The 20,000-nt window shown below is 44.5% G+C and overlaps 1 protein-coding gene across 1 annotated transcript in view; it reads right to left on the bottom strand.

The window, feature by feature from the left end:
- The window catches only part of LOC121089068 (potassium voltage-gated channel subfamily A member 5-like), a 29,074-nt gene extending 14,763 nt beyond the window's left edge, over positions 1-14,311 (bottom strand). Inside the window, 2 exon segments of the mRNA XM_040595840.1 lie at positions 10,749-12,466; positions 12,468-14,311. Coding sequence (XP_040451774.1) covers positions 12,269-12,466; positions 12,468-14,195 — 1,926 coding nt within the window. The 5' untranslated portion in view covers positions 14,196-14,311 and the 3' untranslated portion in view covers positions 10,749-12,268.
- Between the last annotated feature and the right edge of the window lie 5,689 nt (positions 14,312-20,000).

Raw genomic sequence — 20,000 nt, 5'->3', positions numbered from 1 at the left:
CCCCCCCTTCCTTACTGGCTCCAATGGTGATTTTGTCCATTGCCTCCAAGATGAGTTTGGCTCTTGAATTATACTTTTACTTTCTTGGCAATCTACATGTTATTTACATGTCCATTGTAAGTAGGTATCCTGTGCCTAAATATTAAATAATACATAAATATGATAAACGGAGTTTTTAACCTTAATTGTTGTCGAAACAGACTAATTTAAAGACTGATATCCTGCATAAAAAGTTTCATCAGACACTTCCCAGATGGCAGACCTCAGCATTCCAGACCCCAGGTTTTGGTGGCCTTTGCTGTAGTCACCTAAGACATGACCCCCACACTAAGCTATCTGCCCACCCATCTGCTGGAGAAAACCACCTCCGCAGCAGAAATCCCTCAGCCGGCAAGTTCTGTTGTCCAGAACATTTACCAGCATCAAACAGGCCCTCAGCACTCAGAAGTCTTGTCCTGCCAGTCCTACTGAAGGATGACAACCTCTCCCAGAGGAATGAGACAAAGGAGAAAAATGAGTCATCAGGAGAAGGACAGTGCTCAGTGGAAGCTCAATGGGATGCTTGGGTATACAAAAACTAAAAAATAAAAACCCATTGATAGGTTCATTTGCCCTTAGCGGCCCCTTCAGAGGGCCTTGCTTCTCACCTCTTTGTTGGTGAGGCTGACAGCATTAACATCTTAAATTATTGCAGTTAGACCTGCAAAATCCACAAATTACAGTGTCCGAAAAGATGTCAAGTGGAATTTTGCTCCTAGACATGCATACTTTTTCCCAGTCTGACTGAACTTAACTAGTATTCCAGTCCCTGGGGACCGCAGCAGAGCAACTGCTGGCATATAGATTCACCTTGGAGTTAAAGAAGAATTCTGGTGGTGGCTTACTTCCTGCCTGTGCTGGGTGGGCCATGATTTCCACAGCACTAGAAGCAGTAATACAGTTACACGTGCTTGTAACAGTTTTGTTTCCAGTATTACATCCGAAATCCCAATGCTTTGTAAAGGAAGCCTGGCGATGCTTTCAGACCAGTCCTTACTTGCACGCACATTTTTCTGAGGCTATCTCCACGGATTTAGAGAAGTCAAAGCCATTTGGAAGCTGACAATGCTCAGAAAGTACTATCTGTTTTGATATTTAGCTACTCTCCTTTACATTTGCAATTAGTTTATTACCAAATTATCCCTTTAGCATATATGCAAAGGGAAGCAAACTTAACCCACAGTTTGTGTCAGGTACAGGCCTTGTCTGTGTCAGGTACAGGCCAAGCAAACATCTGCAGATCATTCATGTGAGGCTGAGCATCAATTTGGGAAGGAGGCTGGCCTCAGTAAGATCTCTGCAGGTCTCATCCTGCTTGAATTTCTTTGAATGCAGTTAGAAGTGTATCCCCATCCTCTTATTTTGTTGTTTGTTTTTGTTTTTTTTTTTTTAATTTCCAGTTATTTTCTAGTGCAGCCTGCCAGATGACAAGAACAGGCTACCTGGGCCTCAACTGCATCACAGTTCCTAAGCAGAATTACAAGATGCAGTGACTGGAACACAAGGTATAGCCTACACTAGGGCTGTGCAGACAGGAAAATCAGAAAAAAAAGAAAAAAAACCCAACACTATTCTGCTCTTACTGTCAGATTCACTTGTGCTCCTCCATTTGCACTTGGAAACGTTGGAGTTCTGTGGGGTGACTTTTAGTATAGTTGTATACACATGAGCTCAGGTGGAAGAAGAATTAGAGGAGAAGAGATTTCTGCAGAAATAATTGTGCTCAATGAATAGAGATACTATTGTTTAAGGCAAGAAAGTGTAAATGTGCAAAGCTTTTAATATACTCCAAGAAATTTCCTGAGGGCAAGATTCCATGTAGCATCAAAACAGAGCACACTTCTCAGCCCTGTGTGAATTGCTCAGGCATTATCTACGCTTGTCAGTTAAACAGTCTGAGGGAATGTTCCCAGGCAATTAATTTATCAGAATCAACTATACTGTTAAATACTACTGGTCACACTTCTAAGCCTGTACCAGAGAGCTCTCTCCCAAATACCTTCTAGGCACCATCTGGGAATCAGCACAGGCCAGGAACTGAGCCCATCAGGCAGCCTGCCTCCAGCCACCTTGTTTTAGAGGGACAGTCTAATTGTATGAACACAGGCTGTTGCATGCCAATTGACCTCAGTGCCAGAGAAAGGTCCTGGGCACATTTAATTTTCTAATATAGATGCAGTCAGGATGTCTATGAGAATTCCTATCTCCTCCTTAGTCAAATATCTAACTTCCTTATTAAGAACAGAAGCTACCCCATTTTCCACTAGCATGAAGCAGTGCAAATTCCATTTTGAAATGCACAGTGTTTCCAAGCCTTCCAAAGAGGTTTCTTTCTCATGCTCCAAAATTCTATGCTACTCAGCCTCTGCTCCACTACCAGTATGCATCACTGAGACCCTTCTTACATCCCCTGGTATTCTTCCAGCATCTGTTTAAGATGTTTTCAATTCAAAACATCAAGAAGACAACTAAAATTTCAGGGGGGGGGGGGGGGGGGGGGGGGGGGGGGGGGGAATCCCCCAAAACCCAACCAGGACAAGCTTGTGAACACTCTATTATGCAGACAAATAAATTCTGCTATCATAGAAAAACTCTCAGACCAAGTTAGAAAATTAATTAGCTTCTGATAATAAATAACACCTTTCCATTGTGTAATAACAACAGCAAAATTACTGCAATAGTTTACCTGTTGCAACTACTATATGTGAGCAAGCTATGCACACCTGTCAAGGCTCCTCTGTGCTTCACACGTCATATATAGACAAGGCCACTGAAGAATCGGTGCTGTTCTCAGCTCCAGAGAAATCCAGGCTGAAATGCCTTGGCTACAGAGTTTTTGCCCACAGGGAGGTTTGGGGCATCTCTAAGTATTCAACGCACTGGCAGCAGAGACACAAAAGTTAGCATCTTAACCCAAGGAACAGGTCATTTTGAGATACCCTGTGAGGCAAGTGGGTGATGGGAATCTGAACAAAATTTTGCTGTTTACAGGGACTTACTCCCCCAAGCCTGCAGGAAGATGCCAGTCTCTGCTTTGGATCCACACTTCAGCACACTCTCCTAAAGACAAGTACCTGTATCCCTTCTTTCAAAGAATGGAGCAGACTATTAAAACATGATCCTGAGAGATATTGTGTAGGTTTTTTGCCAGGCAGCTGAAATCCAGAAACAGCTGTGGGAGCCACCATCCCTTTCAGGCAAACACCCTGGTATCTCAGCTATAGATTCCTGCTCTTCCTTTTGCTTCTTGTTTGGCTCAAATAATGTTGTCTCCTTCAAAGCACAGTGGCTAAGCTTTAGCTTGAGGGCATTCCTTCCCAGAACAATCTTTGTCACTCTCCAGACTGACTGTTTCTTTGCATCATTATCTTGCATGGACAGAATTTCTCAGCACGTTAAAGATTTTATTTCCTAATTAAAACATTCAAAGAAAGAATTGCATAATGATAAAATAATAATAACAACACATATTTTCACATTAATCTTTCTTTAAATAAGACTCTTATGCCATACTGCCTTGACAATTATAGTGTCTTCTGAACTAAGGAACTCATAAAATTTCCTCTGCAAATTCGCATTAAAGCCTTCCCTCAATTACACCCCCTCAGATTTTCAAATGATTCTAAACAAGACAGAAAAAAAATATAAGGCTACACTGCTTAAATAATTCAAATTATTTTCAGCTGCTCTTCCCAATCACATGCATTTCTACTTAGAATTAAAGAGGGAGGAGGGAGAGGAAGAGGAGGTGGAAGGGGTTTTAAATTCATTGAAGTTGCTTGAGAGAATTAAGTATGGTAGAATCTAACTAATCCCTACTAACGCTGGAGGGAGCAAAGAAAACCCTGTATGGATTTGAGAGATTTTTCTGGAGGAATTACTAAGTGCTAGGACACCACCATTGAAGTGTAACCATATAAAGGAAGGAATTTTAACATTACCAGCCTCTGCTCTCTGTATGTACCTGAGACCCATAGATAGCTGCGCTATCAATCTAGTATATTTAACTTGCATTTTTCCTCCAGTATCTTCATACAAACTGCAGCTGTGAATGTGAGTAGTCATTATGCAACTGTATTCTCATGAGAAGAGCTGCAAGGTTTCATTGCACTCCTCACCTACAGGAAACAGAGCACATGGAAATGCCGCTGCCTGGCCTGGGTTGGAGACATGATGTGACAGAAGAGAACATTACTTCAACAACAATATCTCCAAAATGGCTTTGTCAGAAAACTGGAGGAGGGTAGAATTACCACCGTCTTGAGAGGGGAATTATTACAGGTTTCCACCCAAGGTGACTTCTCTAGCAACACACTTTCTTATGTCAATTTTAACACAATCGCCTATAACGACCCATCCATCTGCAGCTGAAGGGAGGCAGCTGTAGAACGCCCAGCACTAATCGTACCTACCACGTACGGCAGCAGCACAGCTCTGCCACTTACTGCTCTGCAGTAATGACTGCTACCGCTATGAAATATACTGTGTGACAAAAGCAAAGGGAGGAAGTGAACAGTGAGGTGCAAATCCAAAGGGTAAGAGCCAAGGTATTCCAAGAACAAAATAACTGGACTTGGAAGAGATGGCAAAAATGCATATCACCCATATTTTCAAAAGCAACTCTTCATCTTGGGTATCTGCATCTTCTCAGATGATATCAGTGAAGACTGAGGAACTCTGGGTCTACGTCATTACTCATGTGAAAAGGACTACAATGGATGACATAAACTACAGAGGAGAAAACAAAACAGAATGTTTATAAAAAATGTGCAGTTATCCCTAGCTGCTTAAAAGCTGTTTCCCGGAACATTGCAACTGACCGTCTCGTTCACACTGTAGGTAAAACATGGAAACGAGAAATATCTTTATTTTTGTCTTCTGCATGTCAGACAAGGGTTACAACCTGCACTGATTTAATTGGAAACATCCTCCTGATGATGGTGAACATGACTCAATTACTAATACAGAACAGAATTTGCAGATTACTTTTGGTAAATTCTAAATTCTATCGGGAAAATTATTAATTCTGCAGTAATCATACAGACTATGTGCACTGGGAAGCCCATGATCTAATGGAAACACTTTGTTGCCATCTAGGAATATCACTTACTTTACTATTAGATTAGGTCATTTCTGGAAACCAGGTCAATTTGCTGAAAATGCAAAGTAACATTGTTCCATTGGAAAGGATAACCTCATTTTAACTTCACACCAAGTCAATAAGGAGAAATTCACTGAAAACAAAGAATGTTGCGCCTCTTTCAGAACAATGGAAACAAGATTGCAGTCAGAGTCACTGGATTTTAACAGCTCTGTTTTGGATTCACCAGGCATCAAAGAGAACAACATTCAGGTATCTGTCCCTAGCACAAAGTTCTTAAAGAAAGCCCCAAAGCTGGGGATGCAAAGCTAGTCCTAAATTGGACTACCTGTTCATTGTGCCCCGGAATGGGATTTTAGAATGCAGAATAGCACACTCCTTGCTGAGTCAGATTCATCACATTCACAAAAATATGAGATTACCTTACAGAGGCAGCTGAGCTGTCATTTCAAAGAAAAGTGGCACACAAGCTGGTGCAAGCACAGAATCAACTGCCATACATTTACAACAGTGGGGGACAAACCAAACTTAGGCAGTGCTGATACTGTGGTGGGGATCTGGAACTGTAGATAATGCGTTTGATCCTCAGGCGATTTCAACCAAGCCATGCCAACTATACAAACATGCTTATTTGCAGTACTTACGAAGAGAAAAATGAGCTTTTATTGTATCCCTTGGTATTACTGAGAAAACAAAAATGTTCCCAGGCAAACAAGCCATCTTCAGCGCACTTGCTCACAACAGCTCTGGGTCTGCCTCTGGTTTTGCCTTTTTCAGCCCTGGTAAAAATACAGTATAGATACCTGGGAACCAAAAAGTACCAAATAAGGACACTGCTAGATTGCAGAAGCAAGAAAGCACTGCAATACATATACTAATTATGTATGAAAGCTGTTCTTTTTCTTTAAACAAGTTGATACTTATTTTTGCAACTTCTAATTCCAGTTAATTCTTTGGTCATATTGTTACGAGCTTTACTTTTTTCCTTTTCCAATTAACATAAAGCTTCTTATTTCCTATGATTTTAATGATACAATGCCCATATTTTTTTACAATGTTTTATCATACAAATATGAGGGGTGTTCTGGCCAATGGACACACGGGTAGTTACTGGAGAATTTCTGTGTTTCTTCCTACTGTAAGTTCAAACACTGGTATCAGTATGACCCAGGTTCACTGAAGAGTATCAGCACCATTAGGTCCCAAATTAAGATAAGAGCAACAGAAATTTAACAAGCTGACAAGGAAAACTGGGGAGCAGTTAATGCATACAGCAAGAAAGTTAAAAAAACCAAAACCACAAACAAACAAATAAACAAAAATAAACCAAAAAACCAAAACAAACAAACAAAAACAAACAAACAAACAAAAAAAACCCAAAACAACGCAAAACCAAACCTTACAAAAGTTACAAACACACTGAATGGCATATTCTAAAAAATATTTTGTGGTGCTGAATACAACATAAGCCTTGGCAGAATGATTTTGAAACAATGATTTTGATTTTTTATAGTCTATATTATTACAAAGACCGTTTCTATTTCATTTTATAAACATTCGTAGCTAAGTTAGCCTATGGAGGGAGGTTAGTGAAACTGGAAACACAATGCCAGGCTGAAGCTGAACCAAAGGCAGGCAGATGCTCTTAAAGCTTTATCTCGCAGTTTCCTTGCTGCCCCTCCGTCCTGAACAGCATCAACCTTGTTATTAGTAAGGTGTCTCCAACACACTGACTGCCATAAAATATACCAGTCCCATCACTGGCCAAGTAGCAAGGCCAAAGTCTTCATTATGTCTTTAAAGCCCTCCTGTCATTATAACCTAAGGGTGGCAGCAATCTGCCTGCAGCCCCTTGTCAATTTTCACTACTGGTCAGAATATCTTGCCAAATTACCTGAACAAATTTCAGCTGGGTAGCTAACATTCCTCACTATGGCTCAATGGCACTGTTGCATGCCACGAAGCAGTCTCCCTGTTTTACCTCAGAACCAGGTTCACTGATAGGTTTCAGAAGAGGAAGGCTTTTTGCATACATACACATTTTTGTGAAAGTGCACTGATACTTGTTACCTAACGAGGTGAATGGCAGTGCGTGGAGAAGGGAAGCTCCTTCAGAGCAGTGCTCAGTGTGCTGTGAATCAAGAGCCCCCATCATCACCACCACCACCACCACAACAGTGTTTGCAGCACAAGGGTCCAGGGAAGAGCCAGCAGAAGTGCCATTTTCTTCTTACAGAGTCCAAATAAAAAGCGCACACAAAATAGGGATTTGTTCATGCTGCTCAAAGCAGCATTAACTCTCCCTCTGTGTTCAGTGACCCCACCAGATGGGTCACAGTGCACAGATGCTGGCATACAGCCCTTGCTTGCAGAGCCAAGAGCCATGCAGGAGACCAGAAAGGAGACCAGAGGGTGAATCTCTCTCCTCCCTCCCCTCCCTCCCTGACATCTCACATTTTAGATGTCCCAGTCCAGCCAAGTGCACTCACTTTTGTGCCACTCCTAGCCCTCTCCCCCTTTGAAAGCCTCATTCTTCCCTTCCACAGCCTTTTCTTTACGATGTCTCTGTACAGAACATTGTACCATTGTTCATAAAGCACTAGGAGATGAATGGTGTTACGTAACTGTTAGTTACTGTTTTATCATTTTTTTAGAATGATGGAAAAGTGAAATGGGAATGTAGACTCCCCTTGGGGCCAGGCTAAGCAAACTAAACTTACATTACTGGTGACCCAAAAGTATATCCACTTCAGCATCCCTAAAATGGAAGAATGGAAGGGTAATGCATTTCAGTACATACTGTCCCACACAAAATGACAAACCATTAATAACTATGGCATATAGGCATGTCTGGGGTGAGAAATCTTTCGTGTTGTAGCTCCTAGTCAAAAGAGTTTACAAAAAAAGTGTTGGGTTTTGGTTTGGGGTTTGAGGTTGTTTTTTTATACTTGCAATAATTTGCTATTCATTAAGCTCTGATATCTTGTGGCTTTTGATATTCCAAAGAGGTTTTATTCAGCTTGCTATTCATTCCAGGTCAGCTAACATAAAATCAATAATGGTTTGGACAGATTTCCTTCTTGTAATAAGCCTAGAATTGGCATACATAGCCTAAATTCTCTTCCTGATTCACATTTACAGGAGCTTTCTCTGAGTGGTTTGGTTCTTTTTCTCATATTCTTTTGCAGCAGAAATTTGCAGTGGCATGTCATGAGGCTTTTGCACTGTTTGTACCCCAGACACAGATATGAGCTGCCTATTGAACTCAATGAAGCTTCTTGACACTAAAACCAACTACAGCAAAAGCAGGTTCTCACTGCTGAAAAGTTCAATTACACTCTCATCCAGGCCAAAGTTGCAATTCTTCATGCAGGCAATTCTGGTACTCAGTTTGCAACATCAAAAGGACTGCTATGAGTAGTGGCTGCACAACCAGGCACTCTTCCTGTAGTAATAATCTGGTGTTCCGATTACAGTGTCCTACAGCACCACTTGGTTTTAGGCTGACAAACTGTCCCATGTACCTAAATATTTGCACTAAAGTTCAGTGGGAAGTGATGGCTCTAACGTTTCAGCAGAGCATGTAGTTCATATTTAAGCGACAATCTCAAAGACCAGTGCACCTAAAATACCTACTGAACAATGCTTTACTTAAGCATGTGTTTAAAGCTGAGACCATGCTAAGTGATTTGCTGAACTGTGATCTAACCGTGTTTCTGGTCGTATTACTCACTGTCTGGCAGCAACCTCTCTCATTAGAAAGCAAATCCTTTACTGCCTTATAAGCCAACAGAAATTATGCATCCTTGTAAAGAAGGTGTCAAAGCTGAGTTTGCCTGAACTGTGCTTGACAACTGTTTAGAAAGCCAAGCCAAACCATTATTTTCAACCATATTTTGAAATAATTCATTTGCTTTTTATTGGAAAGTTTTGTTGTTGTATTATGGGAAAATATAGCATGATCAAACTGAAAGTCAAGGAATGATTTGACAAACTTTTATAGAACCCTGTGCAGCAAACATGGTATCTTGCTGTCACATAGCTTGATCTTGATTGGGACAAATTCTGCTCTCAGTTATAGCAGGGCACATACGCTGGAATCCAGAGCTGAATTTTGCAGACTGGCTCCAGTGGGAATTTAAAGGCCCCCAGCACCTTGCAGGACAAAGTCCCGTGGCATCTCTGCAAACATGAAGTAGGGCTCAACAAGTGGTTGTGATCATCTAAGAGTTCACTGCCACTGAAAAGTGAGGATTTCACTCCTTCCTGCTTACTCACTTCCCCACATCTCTGACCTTCTCATCCCTTCCTTGCACTGGCTCTGGCACTTGCTTACTAACTCACCAATTTGACAGAGAAAGACCTACTTTGCTGTAGTTGCTGCACTGGATTTTTTGTCCAGATTAGTGAGCTCAAGCCACTTCTGGAAGAGAAGGCAGCGCTTGCATCTGTACTTGCACAAGGACAGAACCGTGTCAGGGTGAGTAACAAAAGGGCGCACAACAGGAGGAAGAAAACTAAAAGGAACAATGAAGACATGGCTTTCCCTTTCCATCAGCAATATGCTTTTAAAATCAGCAAAACCCATTCCCCATAGCCCTGATCTGCTTTCACCTGCATCAGTTTTACATCGGTGCTACCCCACTAATTGCAATAATTACTGTTATTTGTTAATTCAAATCATTAATATCCAGAAGCCCTGGCCATAAGCAGGGCTCCACTGTTAAACAAGGAACTGTATCTACACACTGCCCCTGCTCTTGAGGAGCTGACAGCCTAATTCATCACAAGGTACAACTGGATGAGCAAACTGTGGAAGAAAAAGTGGTCAGGAAGGTGGGGGTAGTAGTTAAGAGGAAGACATGACCAAAATTTTATCCTGAAACACTCATTGAATTGTTTGGTACTTATTCAGGTGGGTCAGATGAATTTAATCCCTGAAAGTAAATCTACTTGCCTGAGCAAAAAGCTTCACTGTAAGCCCATCAACAATCTAGCATATGCAACAGGCAATTATACCATTTCTTTATTTCATTTTAGATTCAGCTTCACCAAAGGCCTAATTCTGCATTTCACCTTGATACAAAAACTCCCACTAAAGCAAACGGGAGATCTGCCTGAGTCTGGAGTGCAGCTGGACTAGGCAATTCATCTGTCAGTCTTGTTGCAGACAGTTCCTCAGCATATTATAGCGTTATTCCCCATCTAAATAAGCAAGCAAACCAACCAAGAAAACAACATCTAAAATTATCGTGAATGATCCTGTTCTCTATTACCAGATTCAACCTCCTTCCCCCTCATGCCTGAGTTTTAGGTTGAGCTCTGTGTGACAGTTCTTTCTACCAAACATGAAAAATACTACTTGCTTGGCACTTACCATGCCTGTTTTACTGAATAGGAAGGAAAAACATGCATTTGGCCATTATCATTAAACAGCATGGTAAGAGGTGGGTAAGCAGAATTTGTGTCTAGATGAGAGAATGTCAAAACACTGTTTTGCAAAGCTGATTTAAATTTATCACAGTACATACATCTGAGGTACTTGCATAAATTATAATCCTGGTTTAGTATTTACTTAGTTGTATTAGAAAATCTGTTAGAAACAAACCTTGAGCGCTGACAATCAAGACTTCTCTTTCTGCTAGTCTTGTTCTCCCACTGTATGTGGTAAAGGCCTGAAATATCCTTCAGCAATAAAACAGAAATTTGAGGGGAAAACAGAGATGTCCATTGCAAGAAAAATGATAACACAGCTCTTTGTGTTAAAAGTACAGAAGCAGCTTCATTTCAGTCTTCACTAGTAAGCTGTACAGAGCTGTGTTATCACGATGAAGATATTGTGTCATTCATCTTTCAGCAACATCTTAACTGTAAAATCCACAGCACTGGAAAAGTTTTTGTATGGAAATAAAAGAAAACAAGGATGTGTTTTGATGATAGGTGATGCTTTCCATCTGAGTCCAAGATATAAGCCACGCAATGGTTATTTAAGTAGCACGGCATGCCATGTTAGACTCTTAAAGTGCCGTCTGTTTCCAGTCTATGATAATTAAAAAGTGAATTGTGTACACAAATGGAATGGATACATAAAGGTGACTGATACTCATGCCAAAGTAATCTAGAGCGTACAATGAAAATAGTTCTGCAGATATTGCACTCATATTCTACTTTCTTGATATATCTATTCACTACCTCATGTTTTTGATCTGTTGTGCACTTGGATCGAAACCAGTTAACAGCAGACATCAATTTTTTTCTTTTAGTCCCAAATATATAATGAAGGTATAAAACTGTAAAACTACAATAAAAATAATGATAATTAAAAAAAAGCTGCACATACATTTTTTGAGTGGGGACGGTAAGCACAGGACTGAATTATTTAGAAATTCTGAAACAGGAAGGTAATTAATAAAATTATTTATAAAGAAGTATATCTACAATATTTAATAATTTAAGGCTCACAAGAAACTAACATATCAATGACAATAGACATTTTCTGCTATAGGGTTAAAAGCACCAAAATCACTTCACATACTACATAACCAGATCTGTACTGATCACAAGTGGAAAACTCTGAAAGTGCTGATCCGCTAATGTTCCTAGTGCTTTAACGTTGTTGTATTTCACAGGAATAAGAAATCCCCTTTCAACCATAAATACAGTTATACAGATATAAAATATATTGGAGTAATTTCAATTTGAAACTACAGTACAAAAAACCTCAACCTCCCTCACCCCCCAATCCATTCACTCTTCACACACACATCTCCCAACTCTTTAATACTAAACGTGAAGCAACTGAATTGCTTACAAATGACCCATTTAAAACTGACCACCATTTGCTAAAATAAGTTGCTACAAATTAGATTTTGCACTGTCATAATTTACCAGCTCCTGCATCATGGAGAGTAGCTTATTCTTAGTCTATTTTAAAAATAGGTGACCCTTTGTGTCATGGAAAAAGAACATAAAAACATGTATTCCTGGAGGACTACCCAGGACAGTGATCAATTTATAAAATATAGCCTGATTTAAAAAACTAATTGGTACCAAAAGAATAATTGTAGTAGGAAGTTTCTGACACCAGCAAATCCTTCTGCATCTCTGAACTCTAACCCTCTCCTCTCCTTACAGGTCTGTTTCCCTATTGGTGTCCAGACAGAGAGCATAGAGGGATTTTCTGAGATCTACGTTACTTTTTGCTTTGATATTTGTTTTCTCTAAAGAGTCGGTGCCATTGTTGAACCCCTCACTGTTTTCCAAGTGCACAACAGATTTGTTCAGAGAGTTTCTACTTGATCTTCTCTTCGCATCTCCCCCCCCCTGCCGTGCTGCCCTGAGCACTACTGTGTTCATCTTTGAGGACAGCTTGCTCTTCGTGATCAGTCTCTCGGTGGTAGAAGTAATTGAAGTTGGATACAATGACAGGGACAGGCAGGGCGATGGTGAGCACACCTGCGATGGCACACAAGGAGCCCACAATCTTGCCCCCCACGGTGACAGGTCGCATATCCCCATAGCCCACGGTGGTCATGGTTACCACTGCCCACCAGAAAGCATCAGGGATGCTGGAGAAATGAGACTCGGGGTCATCTGCCTCAGCAAAGTAGACAGCACTGGAGAAGAGGATCACGCCAATAAAGAGGAAGAAGATGAGGAGGCCCAGCTCCCTCATGCTGGCTTTCAAAGTCTGTCCCAAGATCTGCAGCCCCTTGGAGTGCCTGGAGAGCTTGAAGATCCTGAAGACTCTGACCAGGCGAATGACTCTGAGGATGGCCAGAGACATGGCTTGCTGCTGGCCACTACCCCCATTGCTACTGCCGGCCCCAGGCTGCTGCTGCTCATGGGCCAGCTCAGTGCCCAGGGTGATGAAGTAGGGGATGATGGCCACAATGTCGATGATGTTCATGATGTTGCGAGAGAACTCAGGCTTGCTGGGGCAGGCGAAGAAGCGGACGAGGAGCTCAAAGGTGAACCAGATCACACAGGTAGTCTCGATGATGAAGAAGGGATCAGAGAGGCTACTGGGTGGCTGCACAGGTGGGGAGTCCCTGGTCGTGCCATTCAAACCTCCACTTTGTGGGGGCAGGGGCACGGGCAGCTCCCTCTCGTCCCTGAATTCTGGCAGGGTCTCCAGGCAGAAGGTGATGATGGAGATGAGGATGACCAGCACGGAGACGATGGCGATGGCCCGGGCCGAGCTAGAGCTCTCGGGGTACTCAAAGATAAGCCAGACCTGGCGCTGGAACTCATTGCGGGGCAGGGGCTTCTCCTCCTCCTTGATGAAGCCCTCATCCTCCCGGAAGCGCTCCATGGCCTCCTCGCCCAGCTGGTAGAAGCGGATCTCGTCGGCAAAGACGTCAATGGAGACATTGACGGGCCGGCGGAGCTTGCCCCCAGACTGGTAGAAGTAGAGGATCCCGTCGAAGCTGGGCCGGTTGCGGTCGAAGAAGTACTCGTTGCGGAGCGGGTCGAAGTAGCGCATGCGCTTATCGGGGTCCCCCAGCAGCGTGTCGGGGAACTGGTTGAGGGTGCCCAGCTGGGTCTCGAAGCGCAGCCCCGAGATGTTGATCAGCACCCGCTGGTGGTGCATGGCGCCTTGGGTCGCCGCCGCCTCCTCCTCCTCGTCGCCCGCCGCGGCCATGGCCATGCCCCGGCGGTGCCCCCCCTCCTCCGGGGGGCCCATCTCCGCCGCCGCCGTACCGGGGCGCGGGGCGCGGGGCGGCGGCTGGGGCGGCGGTTGGGGCGCGGAGGGGGCCCCGCGCGCCGCCGCCCGGCCGTTGGTGCTGCCCGCGCTGCCGCTGCGGCGCCTCCCGTCGTCTTCCCGGGGGGCCGGCGGGGGCTGCTCCCGCTCCTCGTCCGCAGCCGGCGGCGGGGCGCCCTCCTTGCCGTCGCTCAGGCGCGGCGCGGCGGAGCCGGCGATGTGCAGCAAGTTGCCCCGCCGCCGGACCCGAGCGCTGCCGCCGCCGCCTCCACCGCCGCCGGCCGCCGCATCCTCGCCGCCGGCGATGGCCGTGGCGCCGCCGTTCTCCAGAGTCACCAGCGCGATCTCCATGGGCAGCGGCGGCAGGAGGCAGGCGCGTCTGAGGCGGCGGGCATGCTGCGCTCGCCGCCCCGCCGCCGCTGCCGCCGCCGCCGGCCACCTCCGGGCGGCCGCCCTGCCCTGCCTGCCTGCCCTGCCTGCCCTGCCTGCCCTGCCTGCCCTGCCCGCCTCCGCCTCACTGCGCGGCGGCGCGGGGCCGAGCGCGGCCCGGGGGAGCCGCCCGGGGACCCGGATATGAACGAGCGATCATTATATTATGGTCGCTTGACGTCAAAGAGAATCCCTTCTCCTCCGCGCCCCCGCGCAGGCGGCGGCAGCCTCCCCCGGGCACCGGGATGCCGACCCCCCGCCCCGCCCCGCCCCGGAGGGCGCTCCGCACCGGGCTGGGTCACGCCGCAGGCAGCGGATCTCACCCGCGGGGAGCGCGACGGCCCCGGCGGGGCGGGAGCCGCCGATGCCCGCAGGTGCCGCCGGGCCGCCGCGCCGGGGGAGCCTTGGCGGCGGGGCCGCCCCGGGGCAGGGGGAGCCGGGCGCAGGGGCCGGGGGGGCGGCTGTGCCCGGGTAGGGGGCGTGGGGCGCCCCCCGCCGCGCTGCACCCGGCGCCGGGGATTACGGTGCGGCCCCCGCACGTGGATTACTCGCTAAAGGGATTGCGCGCAGCGGGGGGTCTGGCTGTAAACCCCCACTCACCCAGAATGACAACCATAATCGAAAGACCCGGGGGATTCCTGGCGCCTCTTGGCGTGCGCCCCCCACCCCCCGCCCTACTCACCCCCAGCGTAATGAGAACAAAGGGAGAGACTGGGTATTTTGCTTTGCTTTGCTCTGCCCTCCCCCCCCCCCCCCCCCCCCCCCCCCCCCTCCCCCCCCCCCCTCCCCCCCCCAGTTTATCATGGAAATGGTGCAGCTGCAAAAGGTGCTTCCAAAGCCAGCAGGCGACAACATTTGTACCAGGGTAACTTCATGCTGGCGTTTGCAAAGGGGGACTGTACTTTCCCTTTGATACATTCTTAAACCCAGTCAAGGCTGATACATTTCAGTAGATGCACGTTTTATTAGAGAAAAGGAACCGAAGCAGCCTTACACAACGACTTCAATTGCAGTTCAGTAATATAATCAGTGCTAAGATCTTATTTTCTATATTCAAACCATGAACTCATCTACTCTATTCAAGGTCTACAGGGGAATATACTAAATATGTATACAAATACTGTTGGATTAAAACCTATATATATATATATAACACTTCACTCTTGTGGAGCTTCTGGGTTTCTAATAAAATCAAGTATAGAAAATATTAAGTGAAAAAACATTTTGCCAGAAGTTGGCATCACTGCAGTGGCAATTTTACTGAATCCATAGTTTACCTAGATACACCAGGATTGGTGAGTTTTCACTTAATTTAAAACATTACCTCCGTGTATGAAATATGCCTAAAGATATTAACAACAGTGCCAAACCAGAAAACCGTAATTATATAAAATGGTAATTGTAAGTGATGATTTGCCCGAGACATGGTCATGTTCTATAATGTGCCTCTGAGAGCTGAGCGCGGAATCGCTGACCTGTTCTGCCACTGTGCCTGTGAAGTAAAAGATCACTTTATTCACACAAGTAATTCCTTGAAGCAAAAGTTTTCTAGAGCACCCCTTTGGAAATGATGGCTCTTTTATTTACAGTTATTTAATAGAATAATGTATCCAACCTGAAAAATGTAGTATAATATCCTTTAGGACTAACAAACTCTGATAAATAGAGACACACCTGTGCACCCTGACAACTAATGCCTGATCTGTTATCGATGCATGTAAGGGATTATAACCAGAGGAAGGGCTTGCACACTGGAAAATTATTCTGTTTTCCCAGCTCTGTCAGCTCCTCTAATGCAAGATATTCTCCCTCCAAACCTTGCTGCAGGAATAATCATTTACTTGAAGAGGAAACATGCCTGGACAAGTCATACAGATCTCTCAAAGGCAATGCCAGTCAAAATTAATAATTTGCACCTCAGGAACTGTGACACCTTGCTATTGCAACAAACACCTTTGGAGTTTGCTCAATGAATATGTCCCTTTCACAGGTCTGGTAGCAGGCATCCACAGACACTCAGCTGTGCTTTTACCTGCATACAAATATAATTGGTAACACAACATAAAACAGATGACTTGCCAGCACCTGTGCCTGCTCCCTCACCTCTGTACTTTTTGTCATTTAGCCTGCTGTTCCTGCATGTATTTGAACATACAAACCCTTGTACCCATCTGCAAAACTGCCTTCCAGGGACCTCCTCCCGCAAGGGTTACATTTTGCTTTTGCTTGCAATCACGCTGTATTTATGTGACCTGTCACTTCATTAGATGAGTCCCCACGGGCTGGAGAACAAACCCCAGCCCCCTAAAAGGACATACACATGCTAAGCATCACAGATCTCCCCGCTCTTTCGAGCACCCCTCACAAAATCCCCACATCCATTCTCAGCCCTCTTCCTACACTTCCCTTCTCAATCACAGAGACATTTTCGAAAATTCCCCTATGCCTTAAGTACCCTCAGGACTGTGACAGAGAAAGTGCAGACAGAGCTGGGAAACTTGCTGCTGCTCAAATGGTTGCATCCATTCTGCCGTTCCTTCACCAACAGGGAGCTGCACTTAGCTGACGCCTGGGAGAAACGACGCTGAATTTAAATTCTCGTCTGATTAAACCCCAAGTTTCTAGCCTTTCTAAATGTTGTGTTGCAGTGTTCACATCCTGAATTTGCAGGCAGATGGGATTATCCCCTAAAGTGCGGATAAAAAGACAGACCTGCCCACATTCATCTTGCTGAAAGCCTCACTGAAAACCCTATGAAGAAAATGTACATTATTAATTGGTACATCAGGAATATATGGCAGCTCTGTATAGCATTTGAGTAGAATATAACTACTTTCTTTGCAGTTTTAACAATTCTGAGACTCTGGTATGGTGTCTGTATATGTGGGTACATAGGAGGAGAGGAGAAAGGGGTGAAGAGGAGTCAGAGGATGGTGTTAAAATGGAAGAAAATCTACTCCAAGCAGGGAATTTTAAAGAGCAATTCTTATTTAGCATCCTTAATATTTTGAGTGTGATGAAAAGACTAACGCTTTCTTGAAGAGCAGTCCTACCAGCAGAAAGCCAAGGTACTGGAGAGAAAGGATGACATGCAGAATAGTGAGACATACCAAGTGTTGAGATGTGCTACTGATGCTTTAACCAGGCACTCCCTGACAAAGAAATTATTTGTCCCCATACCTGTGATTTAGCAAAAAGTATTTACTACCCTGATCACATGCACACATGCCAATCAGTCCCTTACACCCCAGCACATCCACGCCAAAACTTCTCTCCGGCTCCCACTGCCACTCAGTTCTTCTAATCCAGTTGTCATTGCCCTCTGACTGGGATGTTTCTTTTCCCCCCATCTGGTCCATACAGCACCATTAGTGCCTTATCCTGCAACCTCATTCGCAAGTTTTCTCCTGAGGCTGGACAAGTGGCTAGTAAATGGGACTCCCCTGGTTAGGCAGCATCAAGGGGCTGCCAAAATGTAATTCTTTTAAGATTCCCTACTTTACCAGCTAGCACCTATGAGACACTAATACAAGCTTTGGAGAAGAAGAAACACTGTTCAGGCTGCAGATTCTCTTTCACCTGAAGGCAGGCTGTGTCCCCAATGCTACCTTACCAACACTTCCACGGGGAGAAAAGAAGGATCATACCCTAATGCCTGGTGCAGCCATCATGCTGGGGACGTGAATAATGCATGCCTGTGGTCAGACCTGCGTAATCCTGTGCACCACATATGAGATTTCTGTGACTGCCTCCCATCTTCTGCTGCATTTTCAGCTTTGCACTGGCCTCCCCTGCTCTCAGGTACTGGGACAGATGCAACTGGCTGATCCAGGCCATCATACATAGCAGGAGCGGCAGCTGTGTGGCTGCTGGGAGCTGTTGTTCAGTAGGATGTTCCCACACAGCAAAATGTGTGATCCATCCCATGTGAGGATGTCACATATTGAGAAGTAAGCAACGGGGATAGTCTGCAGAGGCTGCATTCATCTACCCATACACAAACACGCATACACACACACTACATACACACTCTCTGGCACACCTAAGGACACCTTGAGGACATCCAGTCTTTTCACAAACACACCCTCTTGGGCCATCCCTATCACTGGCTGTGGAGCTGCAGCACTACAAAAATAAAAATAGAACTGAGATGTGGAGAGATGTACACCAGTCTCTCAAAGTATAATCTGCCCACAGCCCTCCTCCTCAGTGGTGGTGGGACTCAATGTGTCTGCTTCGACACATTTTGTGGGGACAGGGACCCCACAAATGTGCCTTGTGGGGTGATGTGTGTGACTACTTTGTTTCTTCTCCGTGTATTGACTAAATAACATTCCCATCATGGCAGATGGTGAGGAAGTCATCTGAAGCTGAGAAGCAACCGAAGGGGTTAAAGGCAAATCCGTGCCTCCCCCACTTAGTTAATTCCCCAGCAGCCTGATCCTGTGTTGAGATGATTCAGGCCAGAGAGACTGCCACAGTCCCCAAGGGAGACCCCAGAGAAAAGACGCATATTTCCTGTTCAGGAGGATTAAGTACAAGGCCATTGACAAATCACAGTAAACATCTGGATGTGAGCACTCCACCTATCAAGCCCTAATCCATGAGTTATTCATTAATGAATTCAGCAAATTCACACTGTTCTATTTATAGGGTCAGCTGATCTTTTTTAATGTTTGGCTTGGAGGTGTTTTACATCTGTATCAACAGATTTTTATTTATTGTACAAAGCAATCTACTGTATTCTGCTTTTGCTTAATTAATTGTTTAGAGTAATTCTTTTGCCTTTTTTTTAAAAAAACACACACTGACATATTTTTTGATCATATAAAAAAATTCAGTATTTAAAACCCAGTGATGCTCCTGCATTTTATATTGTTTTGCGATTTTAAGCCCAAGCTCCTCTGGAAACTTTCCATCACACAGTGATGGAAAAAACATTAAAGAGTAATTGATTTTCTTTTCTGTATTTTGTTTTGATTAAAATGAAAATCCCTCTCATTTATCTTCAGAGGGAAAGTAAGCATTGAGTAAACGGTCTGGTTAATTCAAAAGTAATTTGATCAGAACATCCATAATTTACATTGACTTGAACAGCAAGAAAGATGCTGAGCACTACCAGATATCAAGCTTATTCATTTAAACAGACTACTTACATTATGCTTTACAGCTTGTGAATGTAAACCACTCTAAGAACGTATAATGACCAACATTTTATAAGGGGAAAACTTGCACACAATTGTGCCCTTAAAAGTCATCTGTTAAGCTTCAATAACACTCCAGTCGGCTCACACGCAAACCAGGCTGTGTCGCTGAGTGCATTGCTGTTCACACAGCTGTGCCATCTTGTTCCCAGTGAAATCTGCAGGCTTTGTCATTGATACTGGTGGAATCAGCATTTGGCCCAGAGGTTTCTATAAAACCAGCTGCGACAGGATATTTTCAATTCACCCTCAAAGGTTTGGACTCTGCCAGACAGCATGAATCATTCAAACTTGTGATTTATAATTTCCAGTCTTATTGACTTACAATGTATTACTGTGATGCAATCTTTAACTTTAGGGACTTGATCTTAAAGGGGGAAATCTCATTCTGTGCTTTTATTCTCTTTTAAATTCCAGGAGCACTACCTCTACTCTCAGGTTTTTGCTCTGGTCACAACAGGATTCCCCAAGTGGACAGTACCAACTGTGATAACCCAATTTACAACAGAAGAATGAAGACAAG

Source organism: Falco naumanni, chromosome 5, assembly GCF_017639655.2.
Source record: "Falco naumanni isolate bFalNau1 chromosome 5, bFalNau1.pat, whole genome shotgun sequence".
Lineage (NCBI taxonomy): Eukaryota > Metazoa > Chordata > Aves > Falconiformes > Falconidae > Falco > Falco naumanni.
This window is presented reverse-complemented; position numbering and strand designations above follow the sequence as displayed.